This window comes from Heteronotia binoei, chromosome 1 (genome assembly GCF_032191835.1).
Source record: "Heteronotia binoei isolate CCM8104 ecotype False Entrance Well chromosome 1, APGP_CSIRO_Hbin_v1, whole genome shotgun sequence".
NCBI lineage: Eukaryota > Metazoa > Chordata > Lepidosauria > Squamata > Gekkonidae > Heteronotia > Heteronotia binoei.
In genome coordinates, this window is record NC_083223.1 from 80,040,628 (window position 1) to 80,056,644 (window position 16,017).

A 16,017-nucleotide genomic window follows, 5' to 3' on the forward strand; every position below is an offset into this window, starting at 1 on the left:
TTTCAGAGCATAAAACAAGCCTGTATATATCTACATACACATGAAATATATGTTGTACTCATCTATTCGGTAGTGGCATTTTTTTTTGCCGTCAAGTCACAGCTGACATGCAAACCCTGTAGGGTTTTCAAGGCATTTAGATGTGGTTTGCCATTATCTGCCTCTGTGTCATGCCCCTGGTGTTCCTTGGAGGTCTCCCATCCAAATACTAGCCAACGTCAACCCTGCTTAGCTTCCCAGATCTGAAGAGATCAGGCTAGCCTGGGATATCTAGGTCAGGACAATTAGCCAATGATAAATGCACGGACATATTAATATGTAACTGAGAAATCTTATTAGCCCTGCTGTGAGATTCTTAGACACCAGCATCAGATTTCTAGAGCCCAGGATCTCCACCCTCTAATATTACCTTCATTTTTGGTTCACTACGTTACCCAAAAACATTCAGTGCCACAGTTTCTGATGAAAGCGGAACACAGATGATTGGGCATGCAAAGCAACTGGGCCCAAATGAGATGGAGGGAGGAGCCATGTGCATTTATATACATGCCCGCATGTTCATATCAAAAGTGGGGGAATATGTGTTCATGTGTGCCTATTCATGCACATATTACTGTTTGTTACAGCTTAATCACTGATCTACAGACAGGTGAAACAGGTAAAAAGATCCTTTGATTGTACCATTTCTCTAACTGCAGAAGGACTGCATTTTCAAACACCCCCCCCCCCCCGGGTAATGCATACAGAAAAGCTGGGCATCAGGTAAAAGTTTCTTGTCTAGCCATGCTCCTAACAGATCGGGAATTTTTGCTATGATCAACCATTCCAACATGCGGTCTTCCACATGTAGCCTGAAATGTTACAATCACAGAAGTTATCAATTATATTTTGTATGTACTGTTCAGCTTTGCCTAATCAATTTCTGTGACTTGTTTTCAAAGCCGTGTCAGAAAACTTATAAAGAATGCATCTTAGTAAGATTCAGCTGCCACACTAATTGTAACCTTGCTGTGACAGTCTGCCTCTGGTAAGACTGGACAGCACATGATACAGCCCTCTTAGGCCTAGCTTCTTCCTCAATAGGAGGACACCTGGGAGTTCCTGTGCCATGCCCCTCTGCATTTCGTGAGGGAAGGGGCAAGATATAAATAAAAGTAAATAAGCTACCTTTCAAGCCACCATTCAAAATGAACACAGGGCTTTTGTGTATTGGTCAGGCACATTACTAGCGTTCTCTTGATGTTGAGTTACAAAGTACCACACACAACATCAGATACAAAATGCAATCACAAATGGTGCCATTTCAGAAATAAATTACTAAAATTGTGTTGAAATTTTCTGCATTTGCCACTTACTTCTTTCTGAAGAATGTCCTCTCGCATCTGTGATACTTTAAGGGCTTCTTGATCTCTCTGCAACTCACGGAGTTGCTGCTGAAGATGTTTTATCAAGACCTAAAGAAATAGTTAATCATTCCCAATTAAACTCATTGTTTGAACATGTCACCTGAAAGCTTCTCCTGAATCTTGCTAAGAAAAGAAGTACTACAGTTCTTCATGGAAGATGTTCCACATTACTAAGTCTGAAGGAAGACACAAAGGAGAGTTAAAATGGTAGTGTGGTAATGGTAATGATGGCTGCCATCTCTGTGAAGGAGCTGGGGTTGCGTATTTATTTACTGGACCTGAATCTTCTTCATTTGTATACAGCAAACTATTAACTCACATGTGTGCATGAGTGGTTGCCTTCCTTCACATATTTGATTACATTTGAGAGGCAAGACATACAAGTACAAAAATGAAGCTAACGCAACAAAATGTGTAAAACAGGAAAGAGGCTCTCAGAACCCATCAGCATTCAGAACACCCTTAGAAGGGGCAACTGCTGAGATCTGGGACTTCCAGTGAAACTCCCTGCTGAAGCTATCCCCCCACTTGCCCTTCCTCCTGAGCCCTCCCACCAACCACATTCCTGGCTGCACACATAGCCCATATTAATGAGGGAAGGGGTTGCATGTGGGAAACGACACCCAGTTGCAGGCACTACCCAGCACCGCAAGGGATGGCACATGAGTGCTGGGAGGGCTGCATGGACAGCGGCGCATGGAGGCAGGACAGAAGCACTGTGCCCAGAGCCCACCAAACCCTGAAACTGGCCCTGGTTGCCATACAGTCTTTTGAAGCACTGTGTTAAGAAAGCTGGTATATTTTACCTCCTGCGTTGAATTTTTACTGTTTAGCTGAGCTACTTTGGAAGTAGAATGCTCAATAGCATGCTGATGAAGAATTTTCTCCATCTCTTTCTGATGTGATGCTTTAAGGGCTGCAATGTATTCTTCCGAGTCTTCTTTTGTCCTGTAGAGATAATTGTTTTGATTTTTTTAAAGTCTCAGTTATACTTACCTGAAACTTCAAAGAACTAAATCAGGCAATCAAAATATTCAGAAATAACATACTTGTTTCTTGACATCTACATGTATTTTTATTTCTGTCACTTCAGAAATATTTTATTTCTCTTACTTCAACTTAGGCACAAATGTTCCTTCTGATGACAGTTCTCGGTGTATGACAAACTGAAGTGTTTGTGGCACTTTCCCATGAAACATGAATGAAGAGCTGATTCAGAGCTTTGCAAAAGCCTCACTAACAAAATGCCACAACGCATGGAAGGCTGCATCGAGGAAGAGGAACTGAATGACATTACTTCGTCTTGCTCTTCTGCTGGTGCATTCTCTGCCAACACAAGAGGCTCCACTGGTGCAAAAGGGACGTGGGGGATTATATTGCCCAACTGCCCTCTTCACTGAGGATCATTGTGCCCTGTAGCATTTTGCCGCTGGGGTTCTTGCAATTCCCAACAATTATCTGGTGACAAGCAGGAAAGATCTGCTGTTTGCTGTTTGTAGGACCCAAACCCAAACTCCACTCCGCTTCCCCTCTCCATATAGAAATTAAGGAAGAGATGCAAATACTGGAAAAGAGGTTGATTTCTGTCTCTTATGAGAATGTTAGGGACAACTATACATTACACACACCTTTCCCACCATGAGGCAAACAGCAGCACAGGGTTGGGGTGCAATTTTGATCAGAAAAGTGGTGTGAGACACCTTGGAAGCTTGTATTAGGTAGGAGGATGAAGAACACATATCTGAAACAATACATTCTGTGCCCAGTCATATTCTACATTCCCTCCCCCAATTTAACTGGAATATATACATACTATGCTCTCAAAGCTATTCTGCATGACATAGGCTGGCAAGGAAGTGACCACCTCCTATAATTTGTGACTTGCACCAGCTCTGTTGTATCTCTATATGAGCCTGGTCTGGCAGCAAAGCTGGCCACAACTTTTTGCATACATAAGTATATTTAGAGTTGGGATGGAAATCAGATTAGACTTAGAGTTAGCAGGTTTTTTGTTTAAGGTAATTGGTATGTCTCCATCTTCAAGACACACCAAGAAATGCAGCTCACTCTTCACATTCCACCAACACACCAGAGAACATATGCAAGGATTTCCCACTCATATCAAGGACAGTGAGGGCTCTAAGTACGTGCATGGAGAGCTGCTCTTGACATTGCTGCACACAGAGAAGCCCTGATTGCAGGGAACTATTGCACTTGCTGAGTATACACGCTTCAAGAAAACCCATGTGGTGACAGGTCATGTCTATTGCTTGCAACTCAGTAGCATTCTGACCTAAGGGGTAACTTTTGTTTACAGCATTTCAGTTGTTTGACAATATACTAAATTACCTCTGTTTGATACTCTCAGAATTTGCTAGTCCTGCTAGAGATTTTACCCTTTGCTGGCTTAGTTCCAAGGTCATTTTTTCCAGCTCATTTTTCAGCTGGGTGTTTTCTTGTAGGACTTCTGAGATATGGGAATCAGCAAAGGCGCTGGGCTGATATATCTTATCATCAAGACTGCCAGGGAAGACCGCTTCGTTTCTGGTGTTCTTTGACTCAAAAATCACTTTTTTTGCATTTCTGGAAGGCTTTTCTTTACTGGCAGTTTGACCACCCGAATCCTTATCAGAGAGCATAATCCTCCTTTCCTTCTGAAGTCTCTCTACAGTCCTTGTGAGGTCTTGTATCTCTCTGTTTTTAGCTACCAGGTCTTGGTTTAGTCTCACCAACTTGGCCTTTGCATGAGCCTGCTCCACCTGGAACTCCAGTGACTGTATACTTGCATCCTCGGTTACTTTCTTCTGAAGCTCTAGCTGAGCAATCTGATTTCTAAGGGAATCAATTTCTGCTTGAAGTTTTTTTACTGTAATCTGGTGGGCCTCATTCACGCTACGAAGTTCTTCCTCAAGTGCTGCTAGGCTGTCTGTCTTGTCTTGAAGCTTCTGAGGGTCATTCAGCAGCTTATATGCCAGGAGCTGTTCAAGCTCACTGACCCTTTTCTCATACTGAAGCTGAAAAGGCAGGCAATATAAAGTGAAGGTTTTCATCATGCTATATAAATGTGCCACAGAGTATAAGCAATCCAAAATGTATTCATTGTCTAGTTAATCACATGTTTCAAGTGGTCTTGTTTTGAACACAGATATACTGGTTCTCTCTGTTGCTGTATTTTAGTTTTCTATTTTTTATCTGGAACTTTATTTTAAAAAGGTCAAAATATGAATAACCACAATAAGTATGTTTTATATCTTTCTTGCCCACCTTGAAAATGGTGTATCAAAATGTGCATACCAAGTTTGTTTCTGTATTTTAATGTTCAGGGGTGACAGTGGGCATACCAAAAATGCTGAACAAATAAATTAAACCAGACCCTCAGTTTCCTTGACCAAGTACAGCTAATTACAGTTAACACTACTTTTGAAAAGGTAGCTTGCGTTTACTATGAAGAGAATTTACAGTAATGTCAGCCATACAAGGGCTGAAGAAAACCATTCAAGCCAATTATACTTGGTAAGGGCAATGGAGTAAATCTTTTTCACCATACAGTTACTGAGTACTTCCATTAATATTTTCCCAGTCTGAACTTGCTGTCTATTCTCCCCTCTTTACAGTCAATTGCAAGCCGAAGGTGTTTCAATTGTTGCTGAGTTTGTGTATGATCCACTGAATACTGTTCCCAAAAGAATCCTTGGTACAAAAGTGGTATTTGGATGATCCCATCACCATGCTGTGTTCTTTTTATTTTACAATACATGGTAATTTACAGGGAGCACTCAGTAAAAAATATCTTTACCGAAGTCCACTTCTACATGGAGATGATTTGTTGTATGGCTCTTATTGCTGCTGCAAATGCAGATGCATATGCATTGGCAATGGGGGACTCCACAGAAGTTTTGGCAAGTTGACCAACAGCAAATTATCTGAATAGCGACAGTCTCTTCTAAGGCAGAGATGCTATATACAGGCTACGAAGCGATACAACAACACTGACCAAAGCCTTGCACAATACAGTCTTCTCTACTGATGAACATAATTTAATAAATTTAAAGGCTGCACTTGATCCAGAAGAAAGACCATGCATATTACCTGCTTTCTTTTTGCATTATCAATAGATACGCCCCTCTCCCCACCATCAGAGCAATCCTAAATAGAATCCTACTAGGGTCAATTCAATGGAGATTAACCCCCAAGAAGAATGTTCTTAGGAATGCACCTTATAATGACCATCTGAGCCCTAACAAACTGTTTGGATGCCTCTTTTGAAATAATAAGCACATGGATACACACAGCAGAGGCTATTGGGTGTTATGGATGATGACTGGCTCATAAATGCAGCTAGACTACTGCACTTGCCTCTAACGGGGTTCAGTGGAGCATTTCTGCAGATGAAAGAACTTCTATCCATGGAGCAGATGCAAGGACTTCTATCTATCACTTCCACCTGGCAGTCTGAAATGACTCCTGAAATCCTGCTGCTGGGAGAGACTTGACACCCCATGACTGGGGTCTTACTCTAGAATCAGCAATCACTCAGAAGTTCCTAGAATGAACTTCAGCAGGGCAGGAAGGGGAAAGACTTCCTGGCTTCTGCTGCATAAGGATGCTTTTGGATCCTAGCCATAGCAAACTTGCTGAAAAAACCCAAGTCACCTTTATTTTTTGAAACTGCTGTTCCATAGCTCGGAGACTTTTCTTACAGTCATCATCTTTACCCTCAAGTTCTGCTTCTAACTTCTTAATTCTTTTTTCAAGAAAGACAACGGTGTTGGTTTTTGATGAAGCATCACCTTCTCCATCAGAACTCGCCGTGGCAGCAGCATAAATCAAAGCTGGCAAAGAATTTGGATGTCGTCTTTTTAGAATCCCTTCCATTTCCTTAACCTTTGAAAAAGCAGAACAAGAGTTTAAAAAATAGCAATGGCAGTGAGCTCCGACTAGTTTAGAGATCTCTTACTGAACAGTTTTGAAGGAAAAGACTTTGAAAGTAATTAAGACCAAACGTTTCAAAAGGGGCATTTTTAAGTGGAAGTGAAAACTCTGGTCTTGTTAAAGAGTTAAATGAACAGAATCAACTCCCCTGACTCAGTCTAGTTTAGGAGCTTCACACTTGACTGTCTGACGTTTTTTGTTCCCCAGCAGAAACACCATGGTCTGTTAAAAGAATTACCTCAAAAAGCATGGGGCTGAGATCTGAAAAGCTACAAAGGCATTCTCCAGGGCTTGGGCATGCCCCATTCATTTTTTACCTTTCCCCCACTCTCAATAGCAAAGATACCCCTAAGACATGTCACAAATTGCTTTGGAAAGTTCAGTTTCAGTGCAGTTTGAATGTATGCTGTTGATTGAGAAAGTTGTGCCTAAAGGGCATATTTAATGTATTTGATTAATAGTTTATTTTAGGAATCAAACGTATCAAATTTTTGGCAGAGGTATTGTTACAGACCATTTCTCAAGTTTCCATTGTAGCCCAGCACCCAAACACTTCTCACCTTTCTAATGAAAAGAAACTATTCCCCCAAAGAAAGTTAATCTTCAGTATGCTGATGAGCCTCCCCACCCCCCACATTCTCAATTAAACAGTCCTTTGTGTTGAAGTTGCAGCATAATTGCCTCAAAGAACCACAACTGAATTGTTAATGTGATGCTTATTGGACTTCATTGCAAATCTGAAATCAAGGAAGAATACAAAGACTTATTACATGCCTGTCGTTCAAGGTCTTGGATTCGTTTGGCATCTGCTGCCCTGTCCTTCAGTCGTTTCTTCTGTTGTGTCAACTGATTCCCAGCTTCCGTTCTAAGCTGATCAACCTATCGAATACACACAGACATATACTGATAGGGAGGTGCATGCAATACATGCATTTTGTTAATAGCACAGCACAAGAACTACTGCAAGGCTTATTTTTACAATTAAAAGGCATTTCTCTATCAGAACAGGAGAAAGAAAATATAAAAGTTGTTAACCACAGCATGTATGTAAAAAGCCTACTAGGCTATTACACTAACTGGTTATTTAAACAGCAGGAGCAAATCATTTCCCAATGTGGCAAATTAGAGGTTATTTTTCCAATGCAGGATTGCCATTTTCTGTGTTCACAATGGCAAAAAAAAGATCACACACAACTTGCAGTGGAAAGAGTTTGAATAAATTAAAAGCATGGATGGTGACCATGCAAAGAACACAGCTTGATCCACCATGAAATGAGAGGAATGCTGCTCTCACTGAACAGGGTCATCAAACCAAGGGTCTGAGTCTGAAAAAATCCTGTTTTGTGCTACTGTATGACAGACAGAATTCAGCTGAGTGTCAGGAGTGAAGTCCAGGGCAGGGTTTGGACTACAAACTGGAGGGCTATCAGGCAAGGATTCAGCCCTGGAACCTCCATCCTTAATCACACCAACCAACCAAGTGATAACACTTAGACAACATACCCTGATTCCCCTGAAAGCTTCTAGGTCAGGCTTACTGGCCATTTTGAGCAATCAAGGGTTTATGAAGTGAACTGACTCCAATTTTAATTGCCTATACCATATATATTTTGATCAAGATGGGTAGCCCTGTTAGTCTATCTGTAGCAGTAGAAAAGAGTAAGAGTTCAACAGGACCTTAAAGACTAACAAAATTTGTGGCAGGGGATGAGATTTCATGGTTTCTGCTCACTCCAGTAGCTCCTGATTCTCCTGAAGTGAGCAGTGACTCACCATAGCTCATACCCTGCTACAAATTTTGTTAGGTTTTATGGCACTATTGGACTCCTGCTCTTTTCTATAGACATATTTTGGTTTTGCCACAGAGATGCAAAGGTAGAGTGACCTCACCCTCTGCAATTATAGAGAGAAACTCAATGCACAGCAGCCAAGAAGGTCTGAGCGCCTGCTCCGACTGCAACGCCACTGAGGATGTTCTCCGCAGCTGAGAACGAAACGTCTGGAAGGAAAACTTTCTCCAGTAGAACACGGCACTTGATCCCGAAAGATTCTACAAACCCTAATGATGTTACCAGCCGTGAAAACCTGAATTCTTTGATATAGAGAGAAACTGTTCATGTAAGGCACAAAGCTGAGGACGTGTTATCTAGAGCAAGAAACAAATAAGTCTCCTCTTGCTGCCAACAGATAGCCTTTGTCCTACTCCTTTCCCGGCCTTTGATTTGTTCTACCCTTAATTACAATTGATCAGAGTTTGATACTGTAGTCACCTCTTGTTTCAGTTTATCAATTTCTATTTTTGCTCCTCTTAGGCGAGCTGCATCTTTATCCAGTAGCTCTTGATTTTCTGCATACCACTGAAGCCTTTTCTGTAAACGTCCAATTTCCTCTTTGTAGGATTCTTCCATAATCTTCATCTCATAGGATTTTGCATCTAGGAGGTAAAATATCAAGTATTTGTGATAAAAATCAAGCTATCGTTTTCCCTCTCCAATTCAACTGTTGATAGTAATTGTTATTTCTAACAATTGAGGCAAGTTAATGTTCCAGAACTCAAGGCTTTATCATTCAATACAGCAGTGTTTAAAAATCAACTATCAAAAATAAGAATAAAAGCAGCAGCAAAGTTCTTTGGCTTTCTTCCCATGCTCTTGTGACCCCCCCCCTTCATTTTAGAATACAGTAATTAGCAGTGGTGGGATTCAAATAAATTAACAACAGGTTCTATGTCCTAATGACTATTTTAACTATACCAAAAGATATACTGAAAGGTAGTTTAATAATTCACGCATTAAATACTGCAATAAGAACAGTAAAAGAGGTAAAGACAACTAAACTGTTGTTAATTTATTTGAATCCTACCACTGCATAAGACCACCCACTAAATTCATTTATAGGTGAGATATGAACCTGGAGCTTTGTGGTTTGTGGCTGAGCCACTAAACTATACCAGCACTGCAGGTTAGGGAGCGCTCTGAAGGATTGTGTAGAAGAGCTCTTTAAAAGCTGCACCCTGCCACAAAGATTCCAGTTGTATATCGTTACAGTTGGATCAGTGTTTTTCACTCAATGGATTGGAAGCCACATGTGGCTCTTTGGCATGCTTTTCTGAGTACTGTTCCCCAGTGCAGGACCTGGCCCATGTTTCAGGAAAGTAGACCAAAGACTTTGCCTAATGGGGCTTGTGGCTGATAGCTGGTTCTCACTTTGAAATAGCCACCAGTGGAACAGGTAAGCTGCAATCCTCCTTAAAGTGCAGTCCTCCTGCCAGGGATGGAAATAAATATGGCTCTTTTGGTTGATGGCAATCGTAGATGTTGCTCTCCATGAACTACTGAATGAGTAGCCTGGTCTCGCTGCCCTATGGAGCCCGCCGTTTCCTCCAGCCTCACCTTCATCGGGGCGCAGAAAGCAAAGGCGACCCCTTCCTCCTCCTCCTGCTGCTCAGCGGTGAAGGGGGAGGCGGCGGTTAACAGCAGGCGCCCGACCAACAAACGGTTCTATAGAACTGATGGCACATTAGGTAACGGTTCCATAGAACTGGTGCGAACCTGCTGAATCCCACCACTGGTAATTAGGCATATTTTGTTGTGGCGGGGTGTGAGTGACTGACTTTTTGGTATCATATCCTTCTTTCCAATAATACACATCCCATTGAAGGTCTAATTGTTGTTGTAATATTAAAAAAACTTGTTTTGGTTGATTATTCCACCTATCAAAGGACTAATGCTTTGGTTGATTATTTACCTATCAAAGAAACAATTTCTCTCTACATTCCCCCCAAACCCAAATGTGTGCAGTTTGTTGGCAGACACTCTTTGTTTTCCCTCCCACATTTTCACCTGTCTCTGGTTCAGTTTACATGTTTATGGAAGCTCTCATGAAATGGAGGAGTGGGAAGTCACCCTTTCTATTCACTCAGCACCTAAAAAGATGTGTTCCTCCGTTACAATGACCAGTTGTGGAGAACCTCAATCTGCACAGATTACACCACTAACAGACTTCTAAAATCACATAAGAAGGCACTGAGGAGAAGGCATCTAGCTGCTGCATTCCTGACTGGAAACTGAGGGACAGAAGACCTCTATAATCCATTCAATACAATGGGAACACAGTATTTTGTAGGGACAGGCACAAACTGGCTCATGAGCCAAAATTCGGCATGAACTTGGGCTGGTTCAGATCTTGGGAACCAATGTATGGGGAATGTGCCATCCCCGAATATTTACTGGACTTTGGGCTGGTTATGTTCAGCTGTTTAACAAAAGCTAAAGGTAGTTCCCTGTAAAAGCACCAGTTGTTTCCAACTCTGGGATGACGTTGCATCACAACGTTTTCACGGCAGACTTTTTACGGAGTGGTTTGCCATTGCCTTCCCCAGTCATCTACACTTTCCCCCCAGCAAGCTGGGTATTCATTTTACCGACCTTGGAAGGATGGAAGGCTGAGTCAACCTTGAGCTGGCTACCTGAACCCAGCTTCCATCGGGATTGAACTCAGGCCGCGAGCAGAGTTCAGACTGCAGTACTGCAGCTTTACCACTCTGCATCACAGGGCCGCTTTCAGCTGTTTAGGGACAGCAATTTAAACCTAACAGTGGAGCAGTTCAGGGTCCACTGCTCTGCTGTTAGGTTTTAAAAGCTCTGCAGGTCTGCTGCTCAGCTGTTAGGTTTACCAGCCATTTAACCCTTTGGTTATGCTCCCCACCCCTTGCAAAGCAGCGGGGAGCAAAACTGCCAGTCATTTAAATCTAACAGCTGAGTAGTGCAGCAGCCATTTAACCCTCCCCAGGTGATCCCCATTTCCTTTGTCTGAGCCATGGCCAGGAGAAAGAAACTCCTTTCCTGGGTGATCTCCCCCCTTTTCCTGGCCCGAGTGAGCTATGACCAGGAGAAAGGTGGAAGGCAAGTGCCTTCCAGGGCAGTCCCCACCTCCTTTCTCCTGGCTATGGCCACAGCTGGGAGAAAAGGGAACCAAACTTGCCAGACCAGTTCAGGCAGGGCATGTTTGGGTCACTTCAGTATTCAGTTTGTGGGCCACCCTGAACCCCAAACTGAACTGCCCTTTTTAGGTTTGTTCCCATCCCTAGTATTTTGTACTTCACTAAAGCAACTGAAAATATAAGTGGAGAACAATCTTATTATCAAACCAAATAACAGCCTCTTCAAAAGTAGGAATTTACCTGAAGTAGAAGCAATCTGGGCTCTTGCCAAATCTCGCTCTTTCTTCGCTTGCTCCAAATCTACTTCAAGGGCTTGTTTGTCTTGCTTCAGCCGCTTTCTTTCTTCAAGCAAATTAGCCTCTGCAGCCTTCATTTCCCACCCCAGAGAACAAAGGGATGCAAAAGACATGAGGATATGACTTGTTCTGAGCAACTGCCTGAACACAGGGACAGATTTCTGTGCTGTACTAGGGTGTGCATTGCCCCACCGCACAGTGAAATGTATTTATTCATATTTAAAACATTTTTATCCAACCTTTACTGCCTTTTGTATTTCACCCACGGCAGCTTACAAACATGGGCATGAGGCTAAGGACACACCATGTAATATAAAATTACAGTGTAGAACTAACATCCCCCCCAGAGCAACAACCAATAATTCAATTCCACATCAGAAAGAATCAGTATGTATCAAACTTAAATATAAGCCGTTTAGGAAAAGGAACTTTGAAAAAGAATGGTCTTGGAAAACCATAAACGACAGCGCATTGAGGCACTCTCTAGTTTGTTTCACAGAACAGAGGCAGAATGGACTATGCTCGGGGTGGAGGAGAGAAAATGAGAGGAAGAACATTAATGCAGACAGAAATAAACAAAACAGACAGAAATAAAAAAGAAATTATTGTTTTATTGCTATCTATTGCTAAAACTTTAATAGCCAGAAAATGGAAAGTACAGTTTCCTTCACTCCAAAGTTGGTATAATAACATTTGGGAACATTTTATTTACTGCAAAATAGCTTTTAATTGTTATTATTCAACTTCACCATTATCATATGAAAAAAATTATAATTCCATGGTACCCAGTTATCAATTTTTTAACCCAACAGGAGATTCTACCAAGTAATGCAATGTATTGTTCTCTGACCTATTTCTAAGTTTTTTGCTTTTATAATCTATTTTTGCTTATTTAAATAACACCTGCTACCAAATGTTAGCTTATGTAATATAGTTATATTAACTTGCTTAGTAATTCCTTATATATGTAAACAACTGCTGTTTTACCCACCATATTCTGCAACACTGTTGTATGCAATACAAATCTCAATAAAAGTATGGATTTATAAAAAAGAAGAAAAGAACATTAATGGGTACATAGATCAATACAGGGAAGGACACTCCTTTAGTCATGAAGGTCTCAGGTTGCGAAAGATCTTGAATTTCAAAACTACCATCCTTAAGCAGAAACCTTTAAATTGTTCTAGCGTTCACAGAGTGACAAGGCCCCTAAAGAGGGCAACACATGCTGTACTAGCTGCAGTTTCCAAATTATCTTCACGGGTAGCTGCAGGTAGGAAGCATTGTGATAATGCAGTCTAGAGATTACAGAAGTAAGGGTCACTGCGGCCGTATCAGCATAGTCTACAAGAAACCTTATCCACATCCTGAAACTACATGTCTGTACATATGCCAATGCAGAGTCTGGGTACAGGAAACACAGATTCAAAGAACTCAGAGGTTCACTGTATGGTCCTGGGGCAAGCCACTATCTGTCTACTTATCTCATGTGACTGTTGTGAGGACGTAATGAGTCTTCATGCCCAGGCTCACTGGAATGAAAACAGGATATGTATGTATGATAAACAACTGCATATTGGCACTAGGAGTGCGGGCCAGCTATTATGGGTAGAATCAGAAGGAATGGAGCACCTATAACCTAACCCTTTGCCTGGAAAAGGACTGGGCCTTCGAGGTGACAGGGGCTTCACTCTGAAGGCATCTACAGGGGCTATTTGAGGGTGAGAGGACATGTTTACAGTGTAGAAGTAACATATTGGGGGATTGATGATTTGGGCTGTGAAGAGCCATTCCTACTTGAGCACAGATGAACTTGCTCAAGGGAGGAATGCACTCCCATTTTGCTATTTGTAACACTGAATGTATTTTACATTGGTGATTAACATTCTGGCACCAGAAATCTATGGGACTTCATAATTCTGAATTTTCTTTTGACTGTGCTTAACAAGCAGAGTCCAAAGCTCTGCATGTACACGGGTCTCACAACCAACAATGAATGTGTTTCATGGGAATTTCACACTGGGCATACTGCACCTCAGAAATGTTGGACATGGCCTGGAGAAAAATGTCTCAGAGAGGTCTGAGGGAGAGCAGAGCAGCTTTGAGATAAGCTGAGACAGCTGAGTTGTGGTAGCTGGGGAACTGCTGTTTGTTTGGTTGAGTGGGCTGAAGGTGAAGGTGATTGAAAGTGATTGTTGCTGATTGCTGCTGATTGCTTAGGAGTGGCAGTGCTCCCAACCCTCTTTGCATTTTAAGCTGTGCCTTGCCAAAGGCGCAAGAGCTAAAGGGCTCTTGGCCTGGGGGCAATGTAAGGACCAGGAACCCAGATCCCTAATTTCCTTGTTCTCCCAAAAGGTAAGTTGACCCTCCAGAAGGGGAGCCAATTAAACAAACAGGATTTAAAGAGGACTGTATATTTAAAAAAAAAAAGCTATCATGAAGGTAGAATGCCAGCAGGGGGGTGGGGGCTTTCCAGTGTTTTGCACTGAGTGTCACATGTATGACTATCTGCCACAGGACAGAAGTCTTGGGTGTGTGCTCGATGCAAGGAGCTCCTGGTCCTCAGGGAACAAGTTCATACCCCTGAGGCTGAGGTGACTGCCCTGGAGAAGCAGAGACGGTCAGTTAGGCACACGGGGAAGACTCTCGGGGGCGTATTAGATGAGCCCCGCTCTGAGCGTGGCAGCCCTGCTGCCAGGGAGCATGAGGGTTGAGAGGGAACAGGGCACCGTGCTGAGGATAAGGGGAATACGCCCTCAAAAGGGACCTCTTCTTCAGTTGGTGAGAGGGAATCCTTTCGTGCCAAGGAACTATCCCTGGGCAGGGAGCGAGGGGGAGTCTTGGTATTTGGTGATTCGATCCTTAGGCAAGTAGACAGCTGGATGGCAAAACGGCGTACTGACCGTATGGTGACTTGCCTGCCTGGTGTGAAGGTAGCGGACATCACGCGTGTAGTAGATAGGCTGATAGACAGTGCTGGGGAGGAGCCAGTGGTCTTGGTGCATGTTGGCACCAGCGATGTGGGGAAATGCAGTTGTGAGGTCCTGGAGGAAAAATTTAGGCTACTAGGTGGGAGACTAAAGGCCAGGACCTCCAAGGTAGCCTTCTCAGAAGTGCTACCTGTTCCACGTGCAGGGCAGGTGAGACAGGCATAAATTAGAAGTCTCAATGTGTGGATGAGACGATGGTGTAAGGAGGAAGGATTTAAGTTTGTTAGGCACTGGGATGCTTTCTGGAACAAGCGGAAGCTGTACAAAAGAGACTGTCCCCACTTGGTGACAGTGGAATGAGGTGGAATGAGGAGAATCAGTGGGACACGGTGATTCATGTATATAAGTTATATCAGAAGGATAGGGAGGGAAGGGTTGGAGGTCGGGTGGCTCTGTATGTCAGAAAGAATACACGGTCCAGTAAGACTGAGGTCAGAGAATTAGATTCCCTTCTAGAAATGCTTTGGGTTGAAATAGAGGGCCCAAAAGGAAATTTAACTATGGGATTTTGTTACAGCCACCAAATCAAAAGACAGAGGACGACTATAATATGATGGAAGGCTTAAAGATAGTGGCTAGACGTAAAAACTGTGTCGTAATAGGTGATTTTAACTACCCGCAGATTGATTGGGTCAATATGTGTTCTGGTCGAGAGAAAGAGATTGAGTTTCTAGATGCTCTCAATGACTGTGCTATGGAACAGATGGTCTCTGAACCTACCAGGGGTGGGGCGATCCTGAATTTGGTCCTAAGTAATGCCCAAGACTTGGTGAGAGATGTAAAAGTGATCGCACTGCTTGGGAGCAGTGACCATAACGTTACTGAGTTCACCATTTGTATAAATAGGGAGTTGCCCCAAAAGACCGGCACAACCACGTTTAACTTTAAAAGGGGTAAATTCTCTGAGATGAGAAGGCATGTGAAGAGGAAACTGAAAGGAAAGGTAAATACGGTCAAAACCCTTGGGTAAGCTTGGAGGCTATTTAAAACTACAATCCTAGAAGCTCAGATAAAATATATACCACAGGAAAGGCACAAACAGGTATAAGAAAAGGCCTACATGGTTAAAAAAACAAAGTAATGGAAGCTGTAAAAGGTAAGAAGGACACCTTTAAGCGATGGAAAACCAGTCCAAGTAAGATTAATAAAAGTTAACACAGGCTGTGGCAAATCACATGCAAGACTGTGATCAGGCAGGCAAAAAGGGACTATGAGGAGCATATTGCAAAAAACAAAAAGACCAACAATAAAAATTTCTTCAAATATATTAGAAGCAGGAAACCAGCCAGGGATGCAGTGGGGCCCTTGGATGACCAAGGGGTCAAAGGATTACTGAAGGAGGACAGGGAAATGGCTGAGAAGCTGAATGCATTTTTTGCCTCCGTCTTCACTGTGGAAGATGAGAAGTGTTTGCCCACTCCAGAACCACTAATTTTGGAAGGGGTGTTGAA

General features: G+C 42.5%; 1 protein-coding gene across 2 annotated transcripts in view; it reads right to left on the reverse strand.

Annotated features, from left to right (window-relative positions):
• Positions 1-16,017, reverse strand: part of CEP162 (centrosomal protein 162) — a 68,593-nt gene that overhangs the window by 5,797 nt on the left and 46,779 nt on the right. Inside the window, exons 18-24 of one of the 2 annotated variants that reach the window (XM_060236650.1) lie at positions 11,521-11,647; positions 8,609-8,772; positions 7,113-7,217; positions 6,060-6,290; positions 3,756-4,420; positions 2,213-2,354; positions 1,356-1,454 (exon numbers count right to left, since the gene is read on the reverse strand). In XM_060236650.1, the coding sequence (XP_060092633.1) occupies positions 1,356-1,454; positions 2,213-2,354; positions 3,756-4,420; positions 6,060-6,290; positions 7,113-7,217; positions 8,609-8,772; positions 11,521-11,647 (1,533 nt within the window). The remainder of the gene's footprint in view (positions 1-1,355; positions 1,455-2,212; positions 2,355-3,755; positions 4,421-6,059; positions 6,291-7,112; positions 7,218-8,608; positions 8,773-11,520; positions 11,648-16,017) is intronic. The other variant, XM_060236643.1, reaches the window with a different exon arrangement.